Raw genomic sequence first — 16,715 nt, forward strand, 5'->3', positions numbered from 1 at the left:
AAACTTCTCTTTGTACTGTTTCTCTAAATACTGTCATAGAATCATAGTTTGAGTTTGAGTTGGAAGGGAACTGTAAAGGTCATCTGGTCCAACCCCCCTGCAAGCAGCAGGGACATCTTCAACTATATCAGGTTGCTCGGAGCCCCGTCCAACCTGGCCTTGAATGTTTCCAGGGATGGGGCATCTACCACCTCTCTGGGCAAACTGTTTAGTGTTTCACCACCCTCATTGAAAAAAATTTCTTACTAATATTCAATCTGAATCTACCTCTCTCTATTTTAAAACCATCATCCTTCATCCTATCAAATCAGGCCCTGCTAAAGCATTTGTCATCATCTTTCTTATAAGCTCTATTTAAGTATTGAAAGGCTGCAATAAGATCTTTTTGGAGCCTTCTCTTCTCCAGGTTGAACAGCCCCAACTCTCTCAGTCTTTCCTCATAGGAGAGGTGCTCCAGCCCTTTTATCATCTCTGTGACCCTCCTCTGGACTTGCTCCACATCCACGTCCTTATGTCGGAGGCTCCAGAGCTGGACACAGTACTCCAGGTGGGGTCTCATGAGAGCAGAGTTGAGGGGGAGAGTCACCTCCCTTTACCTGCTGGCTATGCTTCTTTTGATGCAGCCAGGATGAAGTTGGCTTTTTGGGCTGCAAGCACACATTGCCAGCTCATGTTGAGCTTCTTATCCACCAGCACTCCCAAGTCCTTCTCCTCAGGGCTGCTCTCCATCCATTCTCCGCCCAGCCTGTATTTATGCTTAGGATTGTCCCGACGCACGTGCAGGACCTTGTACTTGACCTGGTTGAACTTCATGAGGTTGGCATGAGCCCACCTCTCTCTCCAGCCTGTCAAGGTTCCTCTGGATGGCATCCCATCCCTCCAGCGTGTTGATCACATCACATAGCTTAGTGTCATCTGCAAGCTTGCTGAGGGTGCACTCAATTCCACTGTCCCACTGTCTAAATAATTATTTAGAAAAGGCTTCAAGGGGAAGGAAGCAGAAGCCCATAGACAATGATGATGATAGAATCTAGACAAGACTTTAAAAGTATGTGGGAAATATTGCACACTTACAGATAATCTGCTGTATTTAATGATGCACTACAGATCACAAATGTGGTAAAACCAGTTAAATAGAAGCTTAGGTTTTTATAGTTTGGTTTGGGGTTGTTTGTTTATTTGTTTTTTTATATTTTAAATAAATAAGAGAACTAGCAGAATCCCTAAGAACACAGGACTTGGAGTGATAGGGTACTTAACTGCCATTTTGGAAAGGAATAATTATTCAAAAATTCAAAGAATTTTGAATATGCTATTGGCAATGTTTTAATGCAATAGTGGAAAAGGCAACTACAAGCAGAGATTTTCTGGAATTTGACTCTAAGTAAAAGGGAAAAATAGTCTCTGAATATGAAGAAAGGAATGTGAAGAACTTAAACGAGAGCAATCAAGATTCATGGGAAGGGGACAGGGGAGTGAACAATATAATAACGACGAAATCAGAAAAATAGCAAAAAATACAGAAAATTTCTGATGTGAAACCTGATAAGAGACTGAACTAAATAAAAAAGGTAATTAAGAAAGTTGCTTCTTTCTTTAAGTACACTAGCATAAGCTATCTTTTTGTGAGAGAACGACACTGGGTATTACGAGACCAGCTTGGCAGCTCCTGGTTTTCAAAGGATGAAAATGCCAAACTAACAAAAAATAGGTCAGGTTACTTTGGATAACTTAGGAAGTACAGCATATGTATGTGAGCATGAAATCAGGCCAGCAAAGGCACTTAATAAGATGTAGCTGTCATGGATGGTCAGGGTAACAAGTAATCATGCCGTAGGTACTTCAGTGTTGAAGAAAAGGTATGGTTTGCCATTCAGTGGAGAGGGATGTCTACTCATAATGGTAATTAGGACAAATTGTTCAATGCTTCTTTTGCTTCAATCATCAGTAAAAAGGTCAGCTGCAAGCAGTTTGTTACCATAATTGATACCTATGATTAAAGGGCAAAACTTCAGTGTTGAATAGAGGAGGCAGGCTGGAGAATTGTCAGATGAGTTAGATGTTCAGATAGGCTGGTCTGATGAACTTCACCCTTGGGTACTGGCTGATAAAACTTCAGTAGTTTTCTTTGTGAACTTGTGGAAGACAGGTGAAGACTCAATAAAGTCAGCCTTTAAAAAGGAGTAAATGACAGAGCTTTGAAATTATAGATCCATTTGTGTAATTTCAGTTCCTGAAGGAAATATAAGAAAAGCAACTAAAGTCATTACTTGTAAGAACCTATAAATATAAAATAATTTATAAAAAAATAGCCTTATATAAGCAAACCATTTCCCTTCTACACTAGAGTGACAGGCTTGTAGTTAAAAAAATAAAAAGTAGCATATGTCATACTCCTTGATTTCTCTAATATTTCTGCTGCTGTCACTTGTGAAATACTAAATATGAACTACAAGAGAATTTTATCATATGAGTAAAAATTGTTGGAAAGCCATATTCAGACATTAGTTATCAGTGGTTTTACTACCAAAATGGATGAATGAATTGCACAGATTTGGAATAAGATCTACTGTCCATCTAGTTCCACTCAATTTTTTCAACAACCATCTAGATAGTGGACAACAGAATAAATTTATTGATGGCAACACAAAAAGGTACATTGGATAACAGGATTAGAAGTCCTTGTAAATTTTGACAAATTGGAGAAAGAGTTTGTGAAATAACAAATGTTATCCAATCAGAACAAGTGGAAGATATAGCAAATCACAAGTAGCAACAAAACCCAGAATTTTGTTTCAATCAAATAGTGTACTGGGATATACAAACATGAACATAACCAGTTAGAAACATAAAGTAATCCTTCCATTCTCATCTAGCTGGAGTAAAGCTGCATTTGAAGTGCTTTGCACTGTGCAGTGAGCTGCATTAAAGAAAAATGTGGACCAAATGAAGACAATGCAGATGAGCATCACAGGAATGATAAAGAACTTGCAAGAATGACTTCTTAGGATAAACAGAATGAATGGGTGTCTGTAAAGCCTAAATAAGGAAGATTTGAATAGAAATGTGGTGGCAATCATAAAATAAGAAGAGAGTTTTACAAATGTGTTTAGTTCTCTGTGTTCATAGCAGATAGGGAAGAAGTAATGCATTTAAACTGCAGTGAAAGTCAGATTAAATGAGAAGAAACTCCTTCTAATGGTTAGTATAATAACACACAGGAAAGATTGCCTGAGGAAATAAGGAATGCTGATGGACTTCTTTAAGGTGAGACAAACATAGGAGAGAAATGACATAGTATAGTATATATTTTCTCCTAGGATGAGGATGGAATAGATGACCTTTAGTGTTTTGTTCTAGTGTCATGATTATGTAATTTACAGGGTACACACACTGTTTATTACACTGACGAAGGTCCTTTTAGGTTTGTGTAGTGAGTTGGATTATCTGGAAATTTGCTTTGCTCTGTGGTAGAGTAAAGGTCTTCAGTCACTTGGTGTGTGACAGCAGAGCTCCCACTTTGGAACCTAGTGCTTCTATCCAAATTTGTGTCTTCACTCTGTCTCTCCATTAAAACACATTTCTGTATTAGTCAGATAAGACAGAAGTGAGTCCAGGCATGCAGTAGGCAAGAAGCAGAGGATAAAAATATTAACACCAGCAGGCAAACACATTCTTCATGCACACCATAAATGTACATAGTTAAAAATATAGATGGATAGATTGAAAGTCCTACTTTTATAAAGAGAGCAGTACAGCTTTTAGTACATTCAACCCATATTCACTCCTCAAGTCTTCCTTGTGACAAAATCATAATGAGACAAATGAGCCGTTTCATACTTCCCTATGCCTCTTTTTCTGTAGGTGAATGTGAAAAGGACTTACTCTATTATTTCAACACTGACTTTTAAACAGACTGTATTTCCACTCTCACTTCCTTCCCTGTATCTCCCTTCTGCAGGAGAGCAAGCATATGCACTAACGGAAATCTTGTGATAACTTTTGTCTAGTTAAACAGTACATTCTTCAGTGTACTGCAGGTCACTTCTGGTCACTTGCAGCTGCCAGATGCAAGCAAGGTAAAAGATATGTAGGTTAGAGCTGCTGAACCGTGTGTGAGGAAACAACGAAGGAGCTCTGATAAGGATTGCTGAAGATCTCAGTGTATGAGCCCTATTGCAGTGCTGTGAGAACAAAAGAATTCTCAGATGTGTTTAAAAGAACAAGAAGGAAGATTTATGTGTAAAATACCTCTGCATAAAACATTGACTACAATGTTCCATATTTAAGTGAGGAGAATGCAGGAAAAGCTACAGAATTTATTCAACATCTGAGGAAATCATGCTGTCGGCAAAGGCTTAAAGAGCTCCATCTGTTTAATTTAGAACAAACGAAAACAAGAAGTGACTTGATTACAGTCTATAAGTGTCTTTACAAAGAGAAAACACTTGGGTAGCAAGAGGCTTTTTCATTTTAGGTAGAAAAGGCAATGAGACGCAATAGCTTGAAGTTGAAGATAAAAATTTAAATAAAATATTTAATGCAAACTTCTAAATCTGATGGTGATTACTACTAGAAAAAACGCCAGTGAAATTCTGACTTCTCTTCATGCCTTCAAATCAGGATTGAATGCTTTTGGATTCATTGTGTGCTTTAATCAAAACTAATTACTTAGGTTCAGTACAAGGTGGTTAATGGGCAACATTAACAACCTTCTGGTATACAGACCTAACGTAGAGCATACAACCAGCAATCTACAGGTTGTTAGAAGACTTACAGAATAAAAGCACTCATCCTGTAGCCATCTATGGGCTTTTTCCTAGGAAAACATCAAGACAACTCTGAAAGCCAGATATATTTCCATGAAAGCAAGAGGCAACTGGGCTCTGTGGCATCATTGTCATCATATGAAATGTGTATGTCCTGTCCTTGGAGGTTCTGGAATTTCCTAGGAAAACTGGCTGTCAGGTGCTGCTCTGCTATTACCAGAGCAAATAATCTATGCAATTCTGTTTCTTGCCTGACTGCAAAAGTGCCAAGGGAAAAAAACTTCTTTTAAAAGTTGTATAAACAGCTTTAAAAATATTACTCTGAATTTAATACTTTTTCCCTCATGCCTCAAGACTCCTCAGATATGGGCGGGCAATAGCGTCTGGTCAATCTGTTTTTTAAGTGAAGTCAGTTAAGCTGTGGAGCAATGTTCCCATTTCAAGCACTGCAGCTCTGTAGGCCCTAACATTGCCATTGCTAGCATCAGGCCACAGATTTGGTGTCAAGCCAACACCAGAGGCCTCTGGACTTGACTAGTGGTCAGGTGGTTCTTGCCTCCATTGTTTTAGTTTTCCTTATTTTTGTACAATTGTATCATATTATGCTTATTGTTAATAAGACATAGATGGGAATAACAAGGAGTTATGCTGTACAGAATGAGCTAATTATGACCCTAGGGTAAGGCTATAGTGTGAAGAAGTGCAGGAGAGAGAGGAGTGGCCTTGAAGATGAGTGCTTATAGGACAGCACTGGAGACTCCAAGGCTATTAACAGCTCATGTGTGGCCAGTTACTGGTAGTGAAGCAAACACAGGAGCTGGGCAAAAACTGGTTTTGGGATAACAAAATGGACAGAGAACAAATGCCTACTATATGTAAAATACCTCAAATATAGCAAAACCAGTAGTTATAGGGAGTTACAGAACTGAGGAAGACAAAGGTGGCCAAAAAAAAAAAAAGAAAAGAAAAGAAAAGAAAAGAAAGAAAAACATCAGTGATTTGGTGGATTTTTTTTTTTTTTTTCAGAACAGGAACTCTCTGCTATACAAAACCAGGAGAAAATAATTCTTATGTAAGATGCCCCTTCCGTTTCTCAAGTTCATTAACAGAATATCTGGGAGGGATGTAAAATGTATACCAAGGAAACTGGCTGGAAGTAGATTTTCTTATGTCAGAGTTCATTCACTGACAGCTCATATCATAACAGAAAATTTAATTCTAACAGGTCAACTTTGGCAGTTATAACAAAAATCTTGATGCAGTAGAAAATTCTCTCTTGATATCTGTATTTTATTTTTGCAGTGCACTCAGATGTAAAAAGTAAAAATTATGCTCACTGTGCTGGCATATTACTTACTGTTCATAGTATGATGTCATCCATGACCTTAACTGTTTAGAATATAAATAGAAAACATATGGAAAGAAAAGGAGAAAAGATAAATAGTTTATAGAAAAAGTATGGAGTTAAATTTGGTTAATTTTCCACAGTAACTCAGGAAGACTACGAATTTCAACCATGTTTTCCAGTCTTCTGCATGTAGTCACTGTATAAGCTTTTCTAGACATGATTGGTTTTTATTTTTTATTTGATAAGGGCCTCCCAGCAAGCAACAATATTTTTTTCTATTGAAAAACAAGCCTATTTATATTGATTAGATTCCAATTTATCTAAAATTAATTAAATACACAGTCACACCCGGAAAGATATTAATGTATGTTCTACATACATTATATTATGCATGACAATTGGCATCACTATTGAAAAAACCCATTTTATCTAAAATAAAGGAGATAAACTGAAATACAAAAATAATCTTATACCACCTCCAGTAGAGCAATGATAAAGTAAATCCCTAATTAAATTTCTGATTGAAGAATTAATTTATCTTTTTTTCAGATAGTTCCAACTGTTATTCTTCACTATCTAATTTAAACAAATCATGCTTGGTATTTGCAGATGGAAGACTACTGGAGAAATGTGCATTTGATTTCTCACTAACAAAAAAGAGAGTTTATTTATTTTTTCGATGACTGGAAAAACATTGCTACTGAACTATAATTGATTTGTTTTTCTTTCATGCAATTCAATAGTTTTTATGTATTAGTTTATAAAAAAAAATATGTAATGTAATTTGCAGCATGATGAAACTTAAACAGACTTTTCTTCACTCTACTGATCTTTTTTTCACTTAGTGTTCTAACCTGAATTCCTTTCAGGGGAAGCAGGTACACTTACACATTAGACATGATGATAAACATTCTCTAATAACTACAAAAATACATATTGAATACATTTCCATGTATGCATAAATAGTGGGGTTTTTTTCCACCATGTTAATTTTGCATGCCCAATGGTGGGAAGCCTGCCCTTGGCAGCCCACCTTCTGGAGTGTTTCTGAAAACCAGCAGCCCATTGGCGCTGTCCCAGCTAAGCAGGGGGAAAGGCAGTCAGCCTTTCATCCTCATGCCGCTATGGGCCTGCTATGAGTCAGAGCTCTGGTGGCCAGGAGTCAGGGGAACCATCCCACCCTCTTCAGTCTTCAGCTTCCAGGATTTGGGTTGGTTTGAAAACCTTAGCACATTGACTAGAGATCAGATATAAACATGTTGTTTATATGAACTCAGTTATTAAGGGACATCAGAGAAAAGAATACCTGGCCTTCAGGCTTCTTCTGTAAGGGCCATTGATGTGGTATAGTAATCTGATGCATAAGATGCAAGCAAGACTGAGTATCTGTGACTAACTCTAAAGACGGGTAAGCAGCAATAAATTTCTCAGCCCAGTTCTTTCCTTTGAATTGTTGAGGACACAATGATTAAAGTGGAATGGTGGATGGAGTGACTCAATTATTTTAAACTGTGCAGTGGTCCTGACATTAACTAAAAACATCTGAGTCAACCAAAAGCCGCCTAAAATAGAACAGGTTTTGCAGGCTTACTGAAAACAAAGCTTATAAAGCCTCAGAAAAAAGAATGCACAGGAAAAGATTTTTGAAAGCACAAAAAAAGGTGTCATCTTTTGCCTTGTGATGGAGTGAGTTGATCTAGAAGACACCATACATCTTCTATATTTTTTTTTAAATGTTTGGTGTTGCAGGGACCACTTTTTTAGTTACAATAGCTAGTACAGGATTCCAAGAGCTTAGAGTATGAAATATGTCAGTGGAAATTATATCAATTTGATCTTCAGAAAGCATATTAAAAGCCATGCAAATTTATTTAGTCTGTTGTGTAAAGCTTAAAGACTTACTAAATCAAGATGTGACTGATGGTAGATTTTGACTGTTGATTCATACTGCCTCATGGTAATGACAAACACGACTGGGACACAGACAAATCTAAAACAAGGATTGTGTTACACATAAAGAATTCATATGGGCCATGATGTAAGTGAGGAAGTCAGAATAATAACCTCATGCATATAAATTGCAACAAAATTCAGTGCTAAGTGTTAAAGTAAAAATCACTTTGGAATCATGGTTTTTCTACCCAGTGACCGATGTCACCTTACTAGCATAGGGATCACTTCTACACTCAGGCATATGTACACAGTTTTGAAATCCATTTAATTAATAATCTCTTTTAAGATTTAAAATAGGTAAAGGGTTTACCATGGACAAAGTACAATCCCATCACTTATTCAAGATGAAAAAACATGCCTTCTTATCCCCAAATAATGACTTACAAAATTGTTGGTTTGCAGACTTACACTACCAGGGAAAAGCATCCAAATAATGAAAACCGTCAGTAACCAACACTTCCTAAAATTACCTCCTTCTTCTGTATCACTGGTGGATTCCATACCAGCCCACCTGATTGATTCTTTGATTCAAGGTATCTTACTACTTAAGGTACTAAAGGTGTCCTGCTGATTAATATTAAAATTCTCTGCTTCACCATCTTCAGGTTCTGATAATGCCCAGAATTAACTAGTCTGGATGTGCTGATCAAGTCTTTTTCTAATTTTTGAGGCTTGGCAGGTTAACAGACCTGGACTGGCTTTACCTATCTCAACTGCTAGATGTTCATTAAACCCCTCTAATTGACAAAATAAAGCAAAATGCTGTGAGGGAAGGAGGTGGCAGTGCCTCTATCTGTCCATTTGTCCAGTAGCTCTTTAATATGGGATAATTCAGTGATCCTGTGTATGCTGATGCCCACAAGAGGGCATTTGAGAGCAAGCTTTGATTTAAGAGAAAGTCTGTCTTTGGGCTGGCCCAGGAGCTGCTTCTCTCTATCTGCCTGGCTAGCTCAGAGTAAAAGAAACTCCATGCAGCAGGTTGTAAAGCTGCCATCACTCAGGTGCTCACCCTTTTAACAATAAAATGCACTTGTGAGCAAAAGCTGCAAGAAGATTCTGCTCCTCTCAGGACTCTCTCAGCTATTTTGGCTGTTCCTGTCCTCCTGGCTTTCCTCAGCAGGAGAGAGCTGCTCCCTCCATCCAGACCTGTTCCCTACTGCCCGTACGGTGTTGCCTCTTCCCAGCTCTGCTCCCAAGGAAGGAACAAGCTCCACAGGCTGAAGAGGGCTCTGCCACCTGTGCAGCACCACAGCCAAGGCCATTCGGACAGGCAGCTCTCTCCCTTCTGTCCAATGCTGCCCTTCCAGCAGAGCATTCATGCACAAGGCACATGATACCAAACTGGCTTGATGCCACCTGGCATGGCACTAGTAAATGGCAAGACAAGCAAACAGCTAGGCCTAAGACAGTTTTTGTACCCTGTCCACTCAGATGTTAAAGCTAAACTTTATTTGGAAATGTCCTTCAGTATGATAAGAAAACAAAAATACGTTTGAAAGGACTGAAAAGAAAAAACCAGCCCTATACATTTACTAGATTTTTTCAAATTTCACTTCCTTGATCACTCATCAGAAAAATTTCAGATGTCACTGACATGGAGTTAGCAGATCTGTTGATGAACTTTCTAACTTGTGCCTCCACATAGTCAGTTACTGCTGTAGCCCAGTAAATAAGATTTTTCCCTCAGCAGGGGGAGGCCCTGCACTGCACTGGGTGACATTCCCTGCCTGTCACTGCCTGACAAGCCATAGCCCTTTGTGTGCCTGGGGATGGGGGGGGGGCTAGGGGCCACTGGCAGGCTGCAGCTGGTAGTGCAGGGGAAGGATACAGGCTGGATGAGAAACTGTATCCCAACTGTACCCCTGACTAAGGAGGAAGAAATCCCTACCATGAACACTATCTTTCTCTTGAGAAAAGGCTAAAGATGCTGGTGACTAAGGCCTAAACTCCCCCATTTCTTCCTGAGAAGACTGAGACTGTCATCTGTAGGACCCAGAGGGACACTGGAAAGTTGAACATAACACCAAAGAAAATGGGTAGATATTAATAAGTTTTCCAGTATAACAATTTTGACTGTGCTGTTAATGATACTTTTCTACATTCATTATGTGATACAGATTTTGACATTGCTTAAATATTAACTAGATAAACAAAAAATTCTCATATATACACTATGTTTCCTTTTACCCTAAAAAGGTTTTGAGTGTATCACTGTCATGACAGTATCTTTTTGGGCAATTTACATCAGTCCTAGAATACAGGACATGGAAAATTCTTTTACCACTGTTTGCTTTTCTTAGAAGACAGAAGTTCAAATATTCAGCTTTTTGCATCAAAGATTCTTTCTAGGGAGGCTGAAGCAGTTCTTGGAAGGCCTGGAGAGAGCAGACCTAATTACATCCACAATGGCTGACTGTGCATTTATTATACAAATAGCATGAGCATAGATGAAAATATTCAGTGTAATCAGGAGGATCCTTATCCACACTTCCAATTCCAGTCAGTAGACTGGTTGATTTGTTTTCTTGTGGGAGCTGTCCTGTCTCATAAAAAGAGCCGATATGAAGTGAGATGAATAGCACATTCACGATGAAAAGTCTCTCAAATAGGAAACGGAGGAGAAAATAAAGCCTTTTCATAACGGCCTATTATGCAGTCATGTGAACTTCTATGACTTCAACATAGGCTTCAAGGTACCCATTAAAATTTGACTATAACTGACTGGTAACTTTTACTGTTGACAGATCTTGACTCCTTTTTGCCTTGGAATGAACAGGCACATTACTGGCAAACTGATATCATCAGTATGAATCTAGGATAAAATATTCCTCCTAAGGAGAACATTCCCTGTTCCAGGCTGCCTTGGTGACATCCATACATTAGTTTATAGTTCTGGTTCTGTAATGTGGACTCCATCATATCCCAAAGTAGTGTAGCTGTACTTTCAAAGGAACAGCTTCTCCTGCCTTCCTTAGTTCAAACTGACTGTTTTCAATCTACTACAGAAAAGTGAGATGTTTTCCATTTTGATCCCCACAGTATAGCAGTAAGTTTTTAAAGCTTCTTATTTTAAAATTATTCCATTAAAAATGCTTCTATTTAAATGAACAAATAATTTGTAATCACCTCCATTATTTTCATAATTGACACAAAATAAGCATATACTATGCAAACTCAGCAAAGCCAGTTATCAAAGAAAGAAGAAAAGGAGAATATGTTCTTGTAGGAAATAGAGCACATCTCAGTTTTGTAATGCTGAATAATATTAGAATATGTTGGCATAAAACAAGAAAAATCACAGACATCTGTGGGAACTGCAACTAGTATCACTTTCACAGATTCTAAATCTCCGTGTATCATCTTACATTCCTTATGTTCCATCTGCCTATTTTTAACCATTGGCAAAATATGTATGAAGTGCTCCTAAACTGGATGTCATTGGTGTTACTATCAAACTGAAATGCTCTATTAACTTCTAACTTAATTTTGCCTCCTCATCCTTCACTGCTCTACTTGCTTCTTTAACCTTTCATTTCTCCACAATAAATCTCTTTCATTTTTTTTCTTTCCACTCCATTGGTCACCACAGATTTTGAGCTCTCTGTACATATCTGTTTGGCTTTTTATTACAACACCCACTAACTGTGTATGATTTCTGAGACTGCCACTGCTTGTCTTCCTGTTACAGCTTATGACGAATGCTGCTCCATTTGCCTCCCTGAAATCAGCAGCTGCAAGTCAGTGTGTCCAGTCCCTGACATCACAGCATATTAATTGTTAAAATGACATATTTTCGAGACAGTTTTATTGATTTCCCCATGATCCTGTTAGCTGCTTCCAGCAGAAAGTAAGGCCACGAAGACTGCTCCTGATGCGAGAGCTATTTTCTTAAACCTGTTAGACACAAATAATTGTGCAATTTACAAGCTATTTATTATAAGGATCTGATGGTATCTTTCTTGAAGAGAACAAAGTGTCCTCTAGCTAAAATTGTATTTTCATTTCCATCTCAATTAAGTATGGCTGTGATACAATCTTCTGAAGACAAACAGCACCAGCTATAGCTGTCACTGCTCACCTATTTTTCATAGACTAGATGGTTTTTGAACACATTCTTTTTTAAGCAAAATACAATTTTGCTTTCCATCAATTAATCAAACAGCATACACACTGCTTTCATCATATCAGTTTTATCATATTAGTAGGGAAATTAGAGCAGATTATCAATAGCACAGAACACTGAGTTGAATTTATTTTTACTAATGCTAAAACACTGAACAAAATGCAATTAAAAAGAGTTTGTTTTAATTTCAGAAAAGGAAATTAAAAAATTAACTATTTAATGTCTTTTTCAGAGTTAAGATAAATCTTACCGGTGAATCCTGGAGGACAAACACAACTGTAGTCTGCGACTAGGTCTAAACAAGTTGAATTACTTTTGCAGAAGCCATAAGTGCACTCATCAAAGTTGATTTCACAGTTCAGACCTTCAAATCCTTGGTCAGGAAAAAACCAAAATGCTGTATTATTCAGCTGTATCTGTGCCTTCTTTTCTAAAGCATGTCTTTGGGTGTGTTTTTCTAAAAATAGATTGTTTTCAATTTATTCTTGTAATAAAATTATCTTGAAGTCTTATTGAAAGGTCTTTCTAAAGGCTTTTTCTTCTCTGTCATGAATAGAAAAATACATCTGACCATCAAATATACTTTAAAAGGAGCCAATAATTGAAAGAATAAATTTAGATGTCAGTATTTTCACTAATCTAGTTGGACTTCTTGTTTAGCAGAGACTTAAGAATTTATATACCTTCTGCCATTTTGAGAGCATTGCAGATGAAGATAAGTGATGCCGGGATCTGGACATCTGATTATAGTTTTTAAAATCAACTGTCAAATAGTTACTTCTCTACTTTTCCTGTATTTGTTTCTTGAGTCATAGTGACTTTCAGCAAACTCAGAAGTCCAACAGTGATTTTTTGTACTTGAAACTGCTGGAGAATCTCCACTCCAATATCTGACATTTTACGCTTTTGTAAATGTATTCTAATTCATGGTCATGCTACAAAATGACTGTCATTAGTGCTGTCACAGGCCATGGCTGCAGGAAGACCATGACTAATGCTAAGCTATCAGCACGCTCAGTGCAAGGCATATTCCCGTAATTTCTCAAACTGACCATGGAACCAATTTCCACTGATCCCTAAGTCGTAAAACTTTAGAATTACCCTTAGTTCATTAATAATGTATAGAGTAACAGTTCTCATTTGCATTTGGAGTTAAATCAGACCCATGTTTCACAGGTAACAAGTAAGCCACAGAATTATCAATATGGAGGCCAAGATTTCTTTTTCTATAAGGCGGTCAGGAAGTCAAAAAAGCAGAATGATCTTTTCCAGGCTTATTTTTCAACTGACTTCCAATATCTGTTTTGACTTCTAATTTAAACTAACTAATGGTGGAAGCTGTACTTATGAGAATTACTGTTAGAAATTTCATCTTCTGTGATGAGTTTCTGAACTTACCATCACCACTAGAATGCTGGTATTAATATATAAATATCTGAAATATTATAAGCAATGAAATCAACTTGCCATCAGTTCGTACTTAAAAAATAGTACTATTTGCAAATATAGTAGTTGATTAAAATCAAACAAGTATAATAAAGTTTAAAATACAGAAACAAAGTACAGGGTTATAAATCAGAACCTTGACTTTAATTTTACCTAAAAATCCAATTAAAAAAACTCCATACAAATATACAGAAGAAACACATTTGTTAAAGTATCTCAGAAAGACACTGTAATTTTAAATGCTTTAAAGCATTTTAGTTTTTCCTTTAACAGCTTTTTTCTTGAAACCATTAATTTGTTCATTCACTTCTGTTAATGCTGAGCAATATGCATTTTTAAAGAAACAGATGAAAAGTGTTGAAAATCACATTATTTTTGTCTGTGAAAGTTTTAATAGATTTTTGTACTGAAGATACATTACAGTCATTATTATGACCATTATAATTTTCTTGCTATGCTCAGTCGCAAAGCTGCAAGTTAGTACATCAGGATAAAATATTTTCTTTGTAAGTTTATTGATTACATTTTCCATGGATTTCACATACTGCACATTTGTGTTTTCTCCACTCCTTTAGACTTTGCTAAAATCAAGAGCTTTTATCTGAAAAAAAATAGCACTTACAAGTGTATCTATCTCCATTCTTTAAAAGCATGCTTCTTTCATTGGATGCCTTGGTAGACAAAGATGCAAATGAGAATTCAGAAAAGAATTAATAACTTTCAGAGAAAGGAAATTTTAACAATGGTTTTGAAGACTGTCAAGAAGATGTTTTGCAGACTGCAGGCTATTTTGAAAGTTGTCAAAGATAATAAAAATAAATTATTTTGAACAACTTACCTTCAGGGCAAAAACAATCATAGCTGTTGACATCATTCTGACAGACAGCACCATTCAAGCAGGGAGCTGAATCACACTCATTCATTTCTATTTCACAGTATTGGCCTGAAAAACCTGCAAAGGAAGCAAGATAAGCTTTGATTTTCTTCATCTTTATGTATGCTATTAACATGAAACTTTTATTCCAAATATTGTTCTGTGATTAAAACCAAGAGGTGTTTTGATACATATTACCCTGAGAACAGAAGCTGAAAGCCAGAGCTTCTATATTTTATTTACAAAGAATTAATTTTCACTCATTTCTTACTCAATATTACAAATATGTCTTTGTTGCTGGAATAAAGCAATAAATGCAATAGGAAGTACTTCCAGAAAGTAAGAAGACATTCATAGCAGTATGAAAACAATATACAGATTTTAAAATGTTTTGCTTGTATTAGAGTCACTTTAGTATTTTTATGATACCTTTTTTGAAATTTGCTACGTTAATATAAGAGAGAGTACATCAATTATCTCTCACACATTGTCTGGTGCTTTCTGCTGTGGAGAGGAGCAGTAAAAAAAATAGAGTACAAATACATTGAGGTGTAAGAAACACAAGCCATACAAGTCAGGTCTTCAGCACGTGTAAAGTGCACAGCTTAACTACAACAGATGAGGATGCTGTCTATGTTGCTAAAAGAAGGAAAATAGATATCGTTGAAACACATATCCAAAGACTAATGAAACCTAAAAAAGGAAGGGATACCTCAATTTTCTCACTACTTACAGATATTTTGACACACTATACTGGGTGGAGGCATCCTGCTCCTGGCAGCAGAGCAGCCTCTGTGAGGAGAGGCTGGGGCTGCCTTGTGCTGGATACAGCCGGTACCAGCCAGCTCCAACCGACCCATGGCAGGGCATATTTAGGAAAAGGTAAAGCACAGCACAGGGAGAGTGAGGAATAAGGGGAGAAAAAAAGAGTGACAACCAATCCTGTGAGCACCAAGGTCTGAGAAGGAGAGGAGGAAGTGCTCCAATTACGTATGTTAAGAAAGACAGATGATTTTACATATTTCCTTCTCAGATTATATGATCTTTAAAGTGCCTCAACTTTATCTCATTTAGAAAATACATTCAAAAGCCTTCAGAATCATCATGAAATGTCAATCTATGACGTATTTGTGAATATCTGTATAGAGTTGACATTTGTGTCAGCAAAATAAGAATAGATGCAGATAAATAATGGAGTGTCCCAGCACGATCCATGTGTGAGTTCTTTTCCCTCTTTCTTGCAGAAATTATTTGTGAATCACAGAATAGCTTGAATTGGAAGGGACCATTAAAAGTCATCTAGTCCAACCCCCTTGCAAGGAGCAGGAACACCTTCAACTAGATCAAGTTGTTAATTCTAATATATGGTTGAGTTCTCACATAAGATACAGAGCACAAGCTGCACAGAATACAACAGAAGTCAGATATCAGACATACTTTCAAAGAATCTCCTTTTCAGTCTTGTCTTAGATTGAACTTTTTTAGAAAGCCCCAAACAATCACCACTATATGGATTATTCTGGACTATTTGGTATCATATATTTCCCATGATTCTACCTATCAAAAAAATGTAGATAATTCATAGTAGTTAATATATCAATGGTAGAGGGTACAAATCATGCAGATTAATATGAGGTAAACCGTAATTCCTGAGGTCCATTTCACAGATGTTATGATTTACCAGCATTGCTAGCCATGCTATTGTATTTGGAAATATGATTCTTACTTTTTGAAAAGAGTACTTTAGTAAACAATAATGAGAAAAGATTCATCCAGGGAGCAGATTTTTGGTTAAGAACACATTATTTTTCCAAATACTTTCTTCCTGAAGTGAAACATTGTTTCCACTTGCAGATGTAATAAAAGGAAAACAAGCAGTGGTGTTCAGGTTGAAGTATTGTTAAGGTAAAACCAGGGAACTCCACATTGTCCCTTCTAGCTTGTTTTTTTTTTAATTCTTTTGCATTGTGGAACTGGCCTCAATAACCTTGGATGTCCCCACTTGAACAGAGTTCCAATGAGCTTTATTTTCCCACCATTTGAATATTTGATAACAGACTAAATTTTCCAAAAAGTGGAAGTATTGTAAAATTATTATACAGCATTGTCATAGTTCAGTCCGATCGGGACCAGACTACGCAGTCTCTCTCTCGCTCCCCCCACCCTCCGAGAGAATAGAAGGAGATGATATAGGAAAAACAG

At 36.9% G+C, this 16,715-nt stretch overlaps 1 protein-coding gene across 1 annotated transcript in view; it reads right to left on the minus strand.

The window, feature by feature from the left end:
• Positions 1–16,715, minus strand: part of EYS (EGF-like photoreceptor maintenance factor) — an 827,426-nt gene that overhangs the window by 601,808 nt on the left and 208,903 nt on the right. Inside the window, exons 12-13 of the mRNA XM_086745378.1 lie at positions 14,478–14,591; positions 12,444–12,566 (exon numbers count right to left, since the gene is read on the minus strand). Of these exons, the coding sequence (XP_086601504.1) occupies positions 12,444–12,566; positions 14,478–14,591 (237 nt within the window). The remainder of the gene's footprint in view (positions 1–12,443; positions 12,567–14,477; positions 14,592–16,715) is intronic.

The sequence above is a fragment of the Chlamydotis macqueenii genome, chromosome 3, assembly GCF_036417535.1.
Source record: "Chlamydotis macqueenii isolate bChlMac1 chromosome 3, bChlMac1.mat, whole genome shotgun sequence".
NCBI lineage: Eukaryota > Metazoa > Chordata > Aves > Otidiformes > Otididae > Chlamydotis > Chlamydotis macqueenii.